The 16,566-nt window shown below is 37.0% G+C and overlaps 1 protein-coding gene across 3 annotated transcripts in view; it reads right to left on the bottom strand.

Moving 5' to 3' along the window:
* The window catches only part of Spen (spen family transcriptional repressor), an 89,335-nt gene that overhangs the window by 50,142 nt on the left and 22,627 nt on the right, over positions 1–16,566 (bottom strand). For 2 of the 3 annotated variants that reach the window (XM_063235565.1, XM_063235566.1), the window contains exons 2-3: positions 13,755–14,075; positions 9,763–10,242 (exon numbers count right to left, since the gene is read on the bottom strand). In XM_063235565.1, coding sequence (XP_063091635.1) covers positions 9,763–10,242; positions 13,755–14,075 — 801 coding nt within the window. The remainder of the gene's footprint in view (positions 1–9,762; positions 10,243–13,754; positions 14,076–16,566) is intronic. The other variant, XM_063235567.1, reaches the window with a different exon arrangement.

The raw sequence follows: 16,566 nt of genomic DNA, 5'->3' as shown, positions 1-16,566 counted from the left end.
TTTTAATAGGCTTGCTATTATGTTTCTCTCCAGTAACTCATCTCCAAAGCGGGCAACTTTTCAAAGAATTGTATACCACTATTTTCAAGGAGAGAAAACACTCAGCCAGTAAAACCACTGATTGGCTTTTACTGGTTTCCATCACAAGTGACAACTGTAGCCTTCAAGACAGAAACTTCATTTGACAGTTGGAAAGGTCCAAAGCAATGAGTGCATTTTATACATAACACTAATCTTCCTCAAAACATTCTCCCTTTTGAACTGTCAGTTTCAACTATATTTTAAAAAGTAAAACTGAACCACAACAAAAGGCAGAAACAAACCAACTATGTGGAGTATGTAATTTACTTAAAGTTAAACAAGAATACAAATATTTGCATTTTGCCTATGTGAACTATTTCCATAAATGAAAATAAAAGGGGTCAGGGGTTTAGTTCATCGGCATAAGTGCCTGCTTGGCAAACTCGAGGTTGTGAGTTCAATCCCCTGCACAAGGAAAAAAAAGGTACCGGTAAATTAAAAAGGTCTCTCCTAAGAACATTTACTGAGCTGAGGCATAGCTCAGTGGTAGAGGCACACCAAGGCCCTGGGTTTGATCTACTAGCACTACAAAAAAAAATTTTTTTATCCTTGACTTTGGCCTCTTAATTGAAAAGTTTTCTCTAAACCTTTATAGTTCCTCCCTGAAAATCTTCTGAGTGCTCCCAAAAATATATACTTCATTTGTTATTTCAAAAGGAAAATACACCTAATCATTGATATTCACTATATAATTTTGTTTTCTTTGTTTCTTTTTAGTTGATAAGTAAAATAATTTGGTCTCAACACAAGATATTTTCTCTTTGGCACTCAAACAACAACAACAAAAAATCCTTTCAATTTAAGTGATTCACCTCATATTGTCAAGTATAATCATAGTAGTAAAAAGAAAAAGGTTGGTATTATACAATAAAGCCAATTTAATCTGTACTTTTACTTCAATTTTATGTAGCTACAAATAGAACAGTCAAAAAAAGATAAAAGATAATCACAAATAGTTTCAGTTACAACAATTTTTCTGAGACTAAAAACCACTACTTTTAGTAGTACTTTCTTCTATTTAAAAAACAGAACAAAACAAAACAAAACAACCCAGCTGGGTGTGGTAACACATGCCTGTAATCTCAGCACTTGGAAAACTGAGGCAGGAGGATCACTGGAAGTTCAAGGCCATCCTGAACTACAGGAGAGCCTGTCTCAAAAAAGAGTAACAATGCAACCAAACAAAATTTTTTCTCTAACTGAATCTGGAAACTACTACATATTTCTTATAGAAATATTATCACTTGATGATAAAAATTTAGACAAATGTGTTTTTATAATTAAACAGTGTTAGGACATCACACACACACATATACCACAAACCACTCTACTTAAAAAAAAAAAAAAAACAAAAAAAAAACACTTTATTAGCTGGGCACAGTGGTGCACGTCTATAATCCCAGCATTTGGGAGGCTAAAGCAAGAGGATCACTGGGAGTTTGAGGCCAGCCTGGTCTACAAAGTGAGTTCAAGGCCAGCCTGAACCACACAGTGAAACGCTGAGTCAAAAAACAACTTTATTTAGTATATATATTAAAACTGCTGCAATACGTGGAAGTTTCTAGCACAAGATATTACTACAGAAAATCCAAGTAATAAACATAGATTCTCCCAATTAACACCTGTAGAAATGGAAGGCACACTACCATTATGAGTTACCACCCCAATGCTTTCCCTCATCTTTTCAGCCTCAACCATATTCTTTCACAATCTTGCAAAACAGCAGCAATTCTGAACATTTTTTTGAACTTGGATGATCGTCTCCTACACAATTAAAATAAATGAATTGCAAATCATCCAGAGGAAAGACCTGAAACTTCTACAAGAAAGAAACTGTAATCTTTAACATCCAGATTATCCACAAAATGATCTGCAGATCTGGTTTGTTGAAGTAAAGAAAGGGAAAGACTTTTGTTTTGTTTTGTTTTGTAACCCAACTGAAAGGGTCACATTCTTTTCTATAACCCTCTTATGTCTACTATAAAAAATAAAGAATTCAGGGGCAAGAGGTATATAGCTCAGTGGTACAGGGCTTGCCTGGCATGCATGAGGCCGGGGTTCAATTCCCAGTATCACAGGAAACAAAAACTGTCTAACATTAGTTAAAAGTGTTAGGCTTATAGAAAACTTCTGATTTAATTTACTCAAACCATATAACTTAAAAGAAACATACAGGCACATTCTGCAAGTAACACCAGCAGTAAAAAATACTTTTCATTTCCCTTTCAATAAATATCAGATTGTTCCAATGCAAAGCTAACAGAAGAGAGAGAACCACAAACTTTGAACCTTAACAGACCATGCAAACTAAAAAAGTCTGACTGCTTTAAATTCTATGAAGAATTATGTGACTAGCAAGAAAGATGAATGCTCTGTTGATACAGTTCTTTAAATATATAGCTTTTGGCAGGGTGTGTTAGCATATGCCTGTAATCCCAGAACTTTAACAGGTTGAGGCAAAAGGACTGCAAATTTAAGCCCAACCTGGGCAGCTCAGAGACTCAGCAAGATCTTTTTTCAAAAACAAATTTTAAAAAGGAACTAAATAAATAAATAAGATTAGGAATACTGTAGCTCAGCATTAAGGCCCAATCATTACTCCTGCCCCCAAATTTATAACTGTTCATCTTTCCCACTCTTTTCTTTGTTCCTAAATTCTCCCCCGCTTTTTTTTTTTTTTTTTTTTTTGTCTTTTTCTTTTTTATCGGTACCAGGGATCGAATTCATGACCGCACACTTGCAAGGCAGGTGCTTATGCAGCTGAGCTAAATCCCCAGCCCCTAAATTTCCCCCTGGTAAACTTCCAGTTTGTGACAATTCAAAACATATTCTAAGGCCTGAGAATGTAGCTCAGTGGCATAGCACTTGTCTAGCATGTGCCAGGCCATGAGTTCAATCCCTTTTGCTGTGACAACAAAAAGATATTTAAATAATGTAACTATACACTGAAAATTTGAAAACAAAATTTTTAAATTCAGAGTTGATAGTCTCATTATGTTGTCCATGCTGATCTTGAATTCCTGGACTCAAGTGATCCTCCTGCTTCAGCTTCCCAAGTAGATGAACCTGTAGGCAACTACCATGGTACCCAGCTTCAATTACATTTTTAAAGGGCTTAAACCCACACTAGGCAAGAAGTCCATGACTGCGCTCCATCTTCATTTTTTTAAATTTGAAGACAGAGTCTCACTAAATTGCCCCGGATGCCCTTAAATTTTGGATCCTCTCACCTCAATCCCATGAATTACAAAGATGGGAATTACAGCTGTACCCCAACCACATTCAGCTCATTGTAATTTTTAAAATCTATTAAGGCTAGGTGCAGTGGCACTCAAGCACTTTAGGCTGAGACAGGAGGATCATCAGTTCAAGCTTGGGCTACCCTGTCTCAAAATACAACAAAGACTACTTGCTCTAAACTTACAATATCTTCAAACAGGTTATCTCAGTACAATTAAGACCACATGAGTAGGCCAGGGAGAGACCTCAGCAGGCAAGCACAAGGTTGTGAGTTCAATTTCTGGCACAAAAAAGGGGAAAAAAGATTTTATGATTTCAGTGAAAGCTATAGAGACAATGAGAGGGTACTGGCTACAGTTATTTATATGTAGATTTCTTTTTAGTTACTATACTGATTTTAAGAATTTCCATCTAAATATTTAACAGTAGAAAAAAATAAGTCCGAAACCAGGCTTAGTGATACATGTCTGTGACTACAGGATTTAGGACACTGAGGCAGGAAGATAGTGAGTTTTAGGCCAGCCTGGACTACAGAGGAAGATTTTGCCTCAAAAACCAAAAATGTGGGTCTGGGGGTTTAGCTCAGCGGCATAAGCACCTGCCTTGCAAGCAGGCGGTCATGAGTTCGATCCCCGGTACCAATAAAAATGAAAAAAGACCAAAAAAAAAAAAAAAAAAAAAAAAAAAAAAAAAAAAAACCAAAAATGTAGTAATAAAGGTCTGAAATTAGCTGAAATATCCTCCTTCAACTGAGCCAGGTTTAGAGGAAAAGGCTGCTCAAAAAACAAAAAATATGCTAAAGGGGACAAAAAAATGAGACTAACTTCAGCAAAACAAGAAAGATATACTTCGTCATAGACATTCACATTAATCTAATTATATTAACTCGCAATCACATATGTAGAATTTCTTTACATTAATTAGCCACAGCCAGATTAATCCAAATTGACCTATTTTAAGAGCCCCATACAATTTTATGAGCAATGTTATTTCATAAATAAAAGGTAAGGTATTCCTTATGAAATGGATAGCTGGATGTGAAATCCAGTTAACTTTAACCTGTAAGGACATTTAGGAAAACAACCTGCTAGAGGGGTTGAAACAAGAAAAGATGTTGGAGTCTCAAAATTGCAACTGTTTTCTATTACTATTTCATCTGTTTTTCTATGTTCTCAATAAATTTTTATAGAATACAGAATCAGGAGCTAACTGCAACTAAAAAAAATGCCATTTTTGACAAGTTGGTGAAGATGTGACAACATGAACCACCTTTCAGAATGTTTTCAAATCTATTAAGTAGCTGGGTGTGGTAGCATATGCCAATAAACTCAGAAGACTGAGGCAGGAGGACTGTCACTAGTTTGAGGCCAGGCCGGCTACATAGTAAGTTTAAGCAGTCTGAACTACAAAGCAAGACCCTGTCTCACAAAAATGAACAAATAAATAAATGTATACGGTAAAAAGGAGCAAAGGGGAAATTAATTACACTAAAAGTAACATGTCTTTACTAACACTGAGTTTAATACCTATCCCACTGTCAAAGTAAAGATAAATATAACCCAAATTTGAGATATCTATTACCGTAACATTAAACATTAAAATATCTGCGGATTTCTATTGGTAACAATAATAACTCACACTGTGAAGTTACTGTGGTTTATTAACATTACTGCATTTGTTGCCTACTTTCACCATGGAAGGTTACACTTAATTTAATTATGGGATAGCAGACAGCCATAATGCTGGCCCTCATCCAATCCAGGTTCCCCTCTTACCTACCCCAATCATTTTGCCCATGATCAAAATGAACACCTGATAAACTAAAGCCCACTCACAATTATTCTCACACATTAGGAAAACTATAAGGTACTTTCAACTCCAATCAAAAAATTGTGAAAAAATGCTTTCGTGGAACTTAATTTATTTAAGGTGTTCTTTTGAAAGAAATGACTCATTAAATGGCCCTACCAAGAGACCTCCAGCAGGACTGGGCAGCAGAAGAGAAAGCCAATACGCTGAAGCCCCAGTTCTTACCAGTTAAATGTTGTGAACAGTTGCAAGGAAACAGTAGGTATGTTGTTTATAACTTCACAACTACACTGCCATTAATTACATGTTTACTCATTTGAAATGCACTGCTAGGAATCTGTTCACCAAAACTATAAAACTTGAGGATCAAAGGTAGTTTTTTTCCCATCAATCTTAGAGACAGAGAAACTTATTTCTATGGGTATTTTGCCACTATATGTGTTAATTATAAATATCTTTAAAGAATTTCTAGGAGCCGGGTATGGTGGCTCATGTCTATAATCCCAGCACTTGGGAGGCTGAGGCAGAAAGATCATTGCCAGTTCGAGACCAGACTACGCTTAAGCCCAAGACCAGCCTGAACTGCATAGCAAGACTCTGTCTCAAAAAGATGAAGAATTTCTAGGAATGTCATAGTTCTACAACTGAAGTGTTTTTTGTTTGTTTGGTACCAAAAATCGAACTCACAACCTCACACCTGCCAGGTAGGCGCTGTGCTTTTGAGCCATATCCCGGCCCTGTAAAGTGTTTTTGTTGTTTTTTTTTCTGTTTGAAATGAGATCCTGCTATGTAGTACAGGCTGACCTTGAACTCACTATATAGCCCAGGTTGGTGTTAAACTCTTGACAACCCTCCTGCCTCAGGAGGGCTAGGTTTACAGGCATGTGCCACCAAACCCAGGCTCAACTGTAAAGTTTTAAAGATTACAAAAAAAGAGTTTATATCTTCCAAATGGAAATCAAACACTAAGAATTTATATAAGATTTGAAAATACTTTGCACGAAGTATAATTATAGACAAAAGGGAGCTAATGTGATAAAAAGGGAAGCTGAACCCAGAGCTAATGCATACTCTCTCAATACCAGACAACTTTATTTCTGTATGCTTTCCTCCACTGCAACACAATGCTCAAATTTTTTTTACCTAGCTACATCAATTCTGCTTTATGCTTTGTGTTAACTAGTAAAGGAAAGGAAAGGAAGAAAGAAAAGTGCCTAAGTACTATTTCAACTGTTTTTGGAGTACTCTGAAAAAGGCAATATACTGGTACATACAAAGACCACTCGGTCCTATTCTTACAAGACAGCACTGAAAGCCCATTATTTAGCCATTCACCAAAGTTTATTATTTTGAATAAATCAGCAATCTACCTCTTAGTGCAACATCTCACCTAACTGTCCCAGGTCAGAACTCAATTCAATTTTCCCTCTCTAAGGTACTAAAATGGACTCCTAACCATAATCTCTAGTCTATACCACCAATCATCTTTCTGAAGCATAGATCTCCAGAAGTCATCTTGATTTGAAAATTCTTTAAGGGCTCACAGATGAAAACCACCTCCCCCAACACTCTAGTGTGGTTAAATCTAAATATCTCAAAACATTCTTGTCTAGTTCTATCTCTTCAGGTTGTTCCTTCTGCCCTTAATGTTCCCTGTCTAGCCTGAAATGCTTCCCTCCCTGCTTATGTCCTATACATATATCCTCCACCACCCAGCAAATGCTACTTCATACATCTCCCTGTAGACTAAATAATTCTCTTTCCACTCTCCCATTGTTTTGTGTATAGAAACAAAAATTATCTTTACATAGCAGCTGCCATTGTCATTGAAACTAAAAGAGAATCAATAAGCTCATGAATTAGGTTCAGGTAATCAACTACAAGTTATTTAAAAGTCAAAATATTATAGCTCTAGAAAATATGATTGCATATGAAAGGAAACCAATGACCTACATAATGTACTATAACCTCTGGGGGTGGGGGATAACATTCTAACAGAAGACCCTACACACATAGGGAAAGGGAAACAGCAAAAATCTGTCAGTGGTTCTCCCCCAAGCCATGGTTAGAAGCTGTCCTCAGCCAGACTTCAATTATCCTTAACCTTGTCAGATAATATAGTCCAACAGTGCACGTTACTACCACAAGGTAAATCCTAGCCTAACTAAAACATTACGTAAGACAAATTAAGTTTGTCAGACTATTGCATACTTTAAGTAGATAAATCAAGCTACTGTAACCCAGAATAGTGATCATAAAAAGTCCTCTTGTTCACCACCTCCCACCCCAGTACCAGGGATCTCACTTATGACCCTGCACTTGCCAGGCAAGCACTTGTGCCACTGAGCTATCACTTTTTCAAATCACAATTAGTCCACAAGTACATTTTCCAAGCACATCCTGCCCTCCAGGTAGTGTATAGTAAATAGAAGCACAGACTTCTTGTTCTTGTTGTTGTTTTAAACATATGACCATGGAATTTATATCACCTTAGGTTTAAGCTTTTAAGCCTACAAAATGAGACCAGATCACTATAACTCCCATCAAAGTATTAACACCACAGAAGCCTTTTTATCACTGATTCTCCCAACTTCAACAGTGCTAACATGTTATCCTCAGTAAGTTTTGACCAAAGGAATGCAGTGAAATTCCTTAAATGACTAAAATTTGATTTTTTTTTTAAGTACCAGGGATTAAATATAAGGCCTCTGCACTTAGTTACATTGATAGTTCTTGTAAATTTTTTTATTTTGAGACAAAGTCTTTCTCTTAATTAAGCAGCCTCCCAGAGTCCTGAAGTTACATGTGTGCAACTGTGCCCAGCAAACTTGAGTATTAAGACAATTTTATGCAGAACAAAAAATAAAATATAACAAGATTTAATGATCGGTTTATAGGATTCAAATGAATTTCACCAATCATTTACCTAGAAAATACAACAAATGAAATCAGGAGAAGTTAAGAGGCCAGGCATGGTATCATATTCCTGTAATTCTAGCACTTGGGAGGCTGAGGCAAAAGGAGCACCGTGACTTGGGAGGTCAGCCTGAATTACACATCAAGATCCTGACTCTAGAAAAGAGAGTTGAAGATTTTCAACCATATCATAAAGGAGAGGCAAAGCTGGACACAAGAGCTGACTTTTCTAACCTCCTGAACGAACTACTTTGTTTCATTTTAAGAACCAAATGTTTCCACTTATTATTCTGAATTAGGAAATTTAGGAAGCCTAAAAACAGCCATTAAATTACATAATCGTTGCATTTCTTAAACCTAAGTAGCCAATACTGAAAGAAAAATATTCTGGGATTTTAACCAGATCAAAGGAGTTGTGTCCTACATTTTTAAATTTTACAACACCTAAATTCATCACTAAGAAATCTGGGATTAACTAAATAACAATGATAACAACAATGGCAAGCAGATGTGGTGGTGTATGCCTGTAACCCTAGCACTTGGGAAGCTGAGTTCCAGACCAGCTTGGGCTACACAAAGTGAACCAAGGCCAGCCTGAACTGCATAGTGAGACCCTGTCTCAAAAGCATACATACATACATACACACAAACCAACATGGGAACGGGAGGAACCCAAAGACTATCAGCATCTGAATTAGTAAGAATAGCTAGCAAGCAAGCAAGCAAAGAACGCAGCATTCAAGAGGGGGACAGTATTCATTTACTGTATAGTAGGTATCAAGGTTAGAATTTTATAAGCAGTTTTCATTTTAATCTTCACAATAACTCCATAAAGTTTCTTTAAAAAGCTGAGAAAGTTGAGGTCCAGAGAGTTTAAATTGTCTAAACTTAAACTGATCTATACCATCTACCTAGATCTACTCTCTCAAAATTCGTATGTAACTTCTGTTGTCTCTTTGTTAAAATTATGCTCAGTTTATTATTTTTCACCTTTAGAATAAATTTCCTTGTAAAAAACAAATCCCCAACTAAAATGAAATGAATTATTTTAGCCTTAGAGAACATCACAACCCCAATTAAAGAAACCTTTTCTATTTGAGTTTTAAATTTGGTTAACCACCTTGATGTTGATAAATACGTTTACAAGCTGATTCAAACACTAATATGTCAACAATTCACCAATAAACATTTAACCAAACAGCTCTTACAAATGCTCAAGCATAACAAAAAATACATTGGCACTGTGCACTTAAAAAGTTTAAAAACTTTAGGTATACCACATTTTCAGTGTCATAAGACTCATCCTCATATACCTTAAGTCATTTACCTTCTTTTTTGGCTTTTTTCTTTCCTTTTTTTTTTTGAGACAGGGTCTCACTATGTAGCTCAGGCTGGCCTTGAACTCACTAAGCAGCCCAGGCTGGCCTAAACTCATGGTGATCCTCCTGCCTCAACCTTCCAAGTGCTGGGATAACAGGCGTGCGCCACTATGCCAGCTGGCAACTTAATTTTAATACTGCATTTTTAGAGGATGAAACAGCATTTGTATCACTGGTTAGCTTCTAGTTAATTCAATGTCCACATGTTAAAGTTACTTTACATATTATATATACAATCCAGGATTATTTTCTTGAAAAAATCATTATGCTAAAACCATTATCATTGATCGTTGAGAATTTAACAGTCATCTGTTATAACAAAAGGCTGTTAACCTACCTGTCACTGCTGGTACTAGTGCTGCTGCTGATTGAATCACTACTGGAGGATCTACTCCTAGAGCCGCTGCCGCTAGGGGACCTGGTGGGTCTAGTCGCTTGGCTAGCCAGTCTCTGAGGAGACTGATTTCTAGACTGGGATGAGTGTGGTGAGCGACTCCTGCTGTGCTGGTAATTCCGCTCTGGCCTTCTGCCTCGTACCTCCCGGGTAATATCATCCCTGTAGATATCCCTGTGTACCACACTGGGCAGTGTAAACTGCTCCCGAGCCCTAGGTTCGTATCGGGGATCATGAGCATCAAAACGGTTTGGACTTCGACTCCGAGGAGAAGTGTAATAGAGCCCATGTGGTAATGTCCGCTCCCGAGGATCTCTATAGTAATCCTGATCGTAATGTCTTGTCCGATCAAATGCTCCCGTCCCCCGTTCATGGTGTCCATAGGCACTATGTTCATAAGCACGCTCCCTGTTATCTGAAGCCCTGCATTCAGGAGGGGGAAAAATACTTAATCAGAAAAGAGCAAACAAAACTAAGTCAGTCATGCAAACATTCACCTCAGAACTGTCTCTGCAACTGATCATTTTCTAAACAGCATTAGCCTACTTAATAAGTAAACACTGACAAGCTTAACATTTTACTTTACTCCCAAAGTTATTTTCATGGCTGAGCAATCATTGTTTTAACTGAGCTTTCATGACTAGTGTTCTGCTGGTAGGTTGCTCATTTTATTATTGATTTTCTGGCTCATTTACAGAATTACACGTATATACCATCTTTTTATTTTAAATTTACTGGAAGAAACTATCATTCTAATACGAAAGTTCTTTACACTTTCATCTGATTAAAATATATACTGAATTGTATTTACTTGCAAATTTATTTGAGGCCATATTTTAATACTAAATTTAGACACAGACATGAAAGCCCTGTTGCAGTGCATGTTCTGTTGCAGGTAGAAATTTCAAAGAAATCTAGAAAAAAAAAATTGTGAATGTTACTTTTTCTAAGTATTTTTTGGCAATGGTGAGGATCAAACCTAAAATCTCACACATGCTAAGCAAGCATTCTAGCATTGAGCTAAAATGCCCAGCCCTTTTTTTTATCTTGAGGGAGGATCTCAAGAAGTTACACAGGCTGGCCCTCAATTTATGATCCTCCTGCTCAGTCTCCCAAGTAGCTAGGATTACAGGCATGCACCATCATACCCAATGTACTCATTAACTTTAATTATTTGGCTAATTATAAAAATTGCCAAACTACATAAACTGCCTAAATATATTTAATAACAAAAATGAAATCTTAAAACACTAAAGATATCAAAATATGGGATTACCACATGCAATCCTATGTAATAGCAAATTTCACATTTAAAGTGTCTTATTCCATAAGTCAATTTGTTAATATATGTACTTATTGATCAGAGGAAATGTGCTCTTATTTTTAGCTATATTCAAGTTGACAGTAGCAAACTTAGCCAATGTCAGGAACTGTAACATAGTTAATACTGTAATATACTCAACTACTGGCAGTGGCTTAACTTTATGTTTTTGTTTGGTTTGGTTTTTTGCAGGGGTAGGGATAGAACCTAGGGCCTTGCACAGGTAGGCAAGTACACTATCACTGAGCCACATCCCCAGATCCCTTTTCAGTAGGGTCTGAATATTTATTTACTCAAAAGTATGAAAAAGCACATGTACAATTGTACAGTGCAAGTATGTATTAAAATGAGAAACAAATTTGATTCTTGTATTGTAAATTCTCTACTTCTGTGGGTAACTGAAACCCAGCTTCTGAGTTCCTAATAAGGGACCAACTCACTTGAGCTTCCTTCAATTTCATCTGTGGAACTAACTTCTACCAAAAAGGCTTAAAGAATCATGAAAAATAAATTAGGATCTCTCCAGTGAAGGATATTCTCCAGTATCTTAACCCACCATTTTATTCAGTAGCAATCCCATTTTCTTAGGCTATTTTGTTTTTGTTGCTGCTGTTATTATGAAAAGCAACTGGCCTAGTAAAAAATTCAGCAATATCCTTCCTTCTTCAAGTTTCTTTTTGTTTTGTTTTTGTTTTTGTGCAGACAGGGTTTCACTATGAAGTTCAGGTTGGCCATGAACTCACGTTGTAGCCCAGGCTCGCCTCAAACTCACAGCAATCCTCTTGCCTCGGCATTCCAAATGCTGGGATTACAGAAGTGTGCCACCACACCCAGCCTCTTTCTTTCTTTCTTTCTTTGTTTATTTATTTATTTATTTTTGGTACCAGGGATCAAACTCATGACTGCACGCTTGCAAGGCAGACTCCTACACTGCTGAGCTAAATCTCCGGCTCAATTTTTTTTTCCGGCCTCTTTCTTCCATTTATTAAATGACTTTCTCCTTTTTTATTTGCTACAATTCTGAAACTTGACACTTAAGAAAAAATTTTATGAGTAGTTCATTTAGCACTATATCAAATGTTAATCACTGAGAGCCATTATTACTGATAAACCAGAAGCAATAGGCAAAATGTTCTACAAGACTTACTCCTACAGTTGATACTTTATAAATATGTAAAATTCTTATCCATTAGGAAGATACAGAAGGCAAGCATATGAGCTAGCAGAACTGAAATCTAACAGCTATTCTTTGATTCATCTATTAGTACTAAATACTTCTACAGTTAGTGGGGAGAAAAAGAGTTTGACTTGGGTTAGGAGAGGGGCTAATATACACAGGTCAGGACATACCAACCTTTTCCAACTCTGGAAACACGACCTATAATCCCAATTAAACCTAGGGAGAGAATTGTGAACATAACTTCCCCAATTTTGGCCCCTCTTACAGGGGTAATCCACCTTCTTAATGGGCAAGGGTGTCAAATGATATTTAGATGACCACAAAGAAAAAAAAAATCATAGTGACCAAACAAAATAATTCCACTGGAAGCAAGTAGTCCCAGACAAACTGTAACTCTTAAACCCCCAGACTTCTTTCTTGAGATAGCAGATAATTATAAATTGATCCACATTCATAAAAATCTCCAGCCCTAAGTATGAATCAGATTATCTGGCAGAAGAGGAATAATCTCTACAATTCCAACAAATGAGGAAGACAGGGTTGCTCGCCAGTTGTTTGCTTTTGTAGCCATCCAGCCGAGTCAATTTTGATCTCTGTATCCATAAGCAATCACCACCAGGAGTTCAAAGTAAAGTACCTTTAATTAGGCAGCAACTCACTTAAGAAATGAAATAGTAATCCTCTTCCTCTGAGCTAATGAAATTTTGAAAGCGTGACATCCCATACATTCCAGCAATTAGAAAAGAACGGCTATATTCCAGAATTTAGGAATGTTCCATCATCTCAATTTTCCCCCATTCCATCAAGGAGTGTAATTCCAATATTGAAACTGTGTAGATCCAAACTGGAAAATTCAAGCAATGCCTTCACTCTTCTTCACCCAAGTATACATTTCCATGGTAGAGTATTGTTTGTAGAATCCAAATGGTTGCATCATTATGGTCTGCTACATTTTTCATGACAATCCAATTTGTTTGTAAACTTTATGCAGTGAAAACCGAGAAGCAGGTAACTTCTAAAACAATCTGCAGGCTCTTAATATTCCAGAAATATTCCAAATAGCATGACCACAAAATCTGCAGCCAAGTAACTCCACTGTGTAGAAGGGATATATCCAAAGAAGGCTTTTAGTATTATCCAAAAGGAGGAATAATTAATTCTAGAAGACAGGTAACTCCAAAAATGATGCTGTCATAGGAGCTCTTCCACCATATTATATCTCAGGAGCTGATATCCAATCCACTGCAGGAAATATCCTCTACGATTCCATAAGACACCAGCCACTGGGACAGAAATCACTTCCGTTTCCAACCCAAAATAGGAAGCATTGAGAATGCCCAAAACTTTAAATCCATCTGGGGCCCCTAAATATGAGTTTCTGTTTCTCACCACATCAAATACAAAATACCTGCCTACAGAAACCTTGGAACTTACCCATCAAGTCTCCGCTCATAACGTCCTTCTCGTGCATGAAGTGATGGTGGGGGGCCATAAGCAGGCCCTCCACCACCTCCTCTGAACCCAGAAACCTCTCTACTACGAGATGCTATGGAAACTGTATCATCCAATCCCCGAGCAGCACTCGGAATGGTGCCTGGTTCATTATAATCCGTGCGTAGGTCTCTGTCTCCCATTTTGTTAACGGAGTTGTGAGCTTTCTGTGCACTTTTGATGTCCACAAAATCCACAAAGGCAGCCACTCCTCCTTCAGATCCCCTTTTCGGGAGAATTTTAACACTTTCCACACGGCCATATCTGGGGGGAGAAAAAAGATCAACATTATTATATTATATCAATAATTTTCCAAAATGAGTTAAGATGTTTTTTAAAAGGCTTCTATTAAAGTAAAAACTGTTAACTGTGTAATTATACAGATTTCATTTTATTCAGTAAGTGACAGTGTTCTTACTAAAAAAAAACTGACATGCTTTCCAATATTCCTTAAAACCAAAAATAAATCCCCATTTATCAGTGTGCCTGTTTTTAAATAATACTCATATTTTAATATAGTGGGGGGAGGGGCTTGCTGGGGACTGAATTCAGGCCTTGCCTGCCAGGTAAGCACTCTAAGCTAGATCCCAAGCTGTCTTACATAATCTATTTCCAAGGTGTTAAAATTTGTAATTTAGGTCTAACTGAAATTGTCTTTCATCTGTATAAATCTGAGAATAATTCATACCTATAATCTCACTCTTATAATTTAGGAGGCTGAGATAGTAGGATTACCATGAGGTCTCAAGGCCAGCCCGGGCTGCATAAGCAAGTTCAAGGATGGCCTATACCACACAGTGAGACCTTGTCTCAAAAAACTAAATAAATCATATTCTAATTTTTATTCCTAAAACATGTATACTGCATCTATAATGAAAAAATTTGAGCACTCATGAGAAACAAAATTTGTGATCATCAAAAATTCATTGAAGGGGTTGGGGATTTAGCTCAGTGGCATAAGCACCTGTCTGGCAAGTGTGAGGTCATGAGTTTGATCCCCAGTACAAAAAAACAAATCATGAAAATTCTATCAATGTCATTAGAAGTTAACAATTATATTTTATATACTTGTAATCCCACCTTACAAAGCCAGGCAGAAGCACTTTTCTTTTGAGACAAAGTCTAGCTCTGTAGTTCAGGCTGCCGTTGAACCCAAAAAGACCCTCCTGTCTCAGCCTACCAAGTGCTAGAATTATAGATAGGCACCACCACCCCAACTAGAAGCACTTTTAAATATAGTACTTATTTTTGCTGACAATTCATGATTATAATTTTACACTTCCTATGAAGAAGCTTATAAGAAAGCAACATGTTTCTATTTTATGTTCCCTAATATGATTTTACCAGCTCTTTTTTTTTTTTTTTTTTTTGGTCTTTTCCTTTTTATCGGTACCAGGGATTGAACTCACGACTGCCTGCTTGCAAGGCAGATGCTTATGCCACTGAGCTAAATCCCCAGCCCCGATTTTACCAGCTCTTAAAAAGGAACTACTAAAATCCAGTTTTATCAGAAAACAATTAGAACTAACAAAACTATCTGGTATAAAATAATTGACCCTCTATAAGTTGTGGAGAAAAATCTGATGAATTTGAAATAGGTCTCCCCATACAAACACAGAAATACATTCAAATGTATTTGACACAGAACATGTATCATGAATACATGAATTTGGAGGGGGGTACCTGAGGGTTGAACCTAGAACCTCACACTGAGCTACATCCTTAGCCCGTTTTTATTTTTGAGACAAGGTCTTACTAAATCCCTAAACTGACGGGGTTGGAACTTGCAATCCCAATGTCTTAGCCTGGCATGTGTCACCATACCTGGTATAACTCTTTAAAGGGCAAAACATGTTACCAAAAATACACCAATGGCAGAAAAGCATATGAAAATATGCTCAGAATATTTACTCATTAGAAAAATGAGAGCCGGGCGTGGTGGCTCACGCCTCTAATCCCAGCACTCAGGAGGCTGAGGCAGGAGGATCATTGTGAGTTTGAGAGCAGCCTGGGCTACAAAGTGAGCTCAAGGCCAGCCTGAACTGATTGCAAGAACAACTATTGTAAAGATAACAACATATACTATGGTACCTATTACTGTTATCCCCGTAACCTGCTGTGAAGTTCGGTACCAATTTCACTACACTGTCTCAAATGGCTTTGTTCCATCTTGTTCTGTTGTATTTTACTACCTTCAAAATAATTTTAAAAATTAAAAAAAAAAACAAAGCACTAACAAAAATATGGTGAACCAGCTGTGGGCACAACTGGTAGAAATGTAAAATGGGCAGCCACTGTGGAAAAGTTTTGCATTATCTCATAAAGTTAAGCCCAGAATTACCATATGACCCAGTAATTCCACTGGCACTCAAACAGGTATGTATGTGTCCACCAATACTTCGTACAGCCATTACTCAGAATAGCCAAAAGTTGGAAAGAACTTAAAAGTCACTAGTGGAATGCATATGAATATACATAACAGAATATCATTATCATTAAAAAGATGTTTTGATAAAATACTGGAACATGATTGAAAACCATTATGCTAAGCAAAACAGCCACACACAAAAGAACAAACAGTAGGTGATGCTTGTTATATGAGATTATCTACAACAGGCAACTTCACATGGGCACCAGAGTTGGGGGAAGATGAGAATTAGGAGTTACCACTTCATGGGTAGTGTCTGTATTACAAGTTGCGGAATTAGTGATACTATAAAATACTGCCAATGTATCTAATACCACTGAATTGTAC

This window comes from Cavia porcellus, unplaced genomic scaffold, assembly GCF_034190915.1.
Source record: "Cavia porcellus strain 051 isolate PalLab524CR breed Dunkin Hartley unplaced genomic scaffold, mCavPor4.1 scaffold_25, whole genome shotgun sequence".
Classification (NCBI taxonomy): Eukaryota; Metazoa; Chordata; class Mammalia; order Rodentia; family Caviidae; genus Cavia; species Cavia porcellus.
Note: the sequence above shows the minus strand (reverse complement) of the source record. Positions and strands in the feature narration are given on the sequence as shown.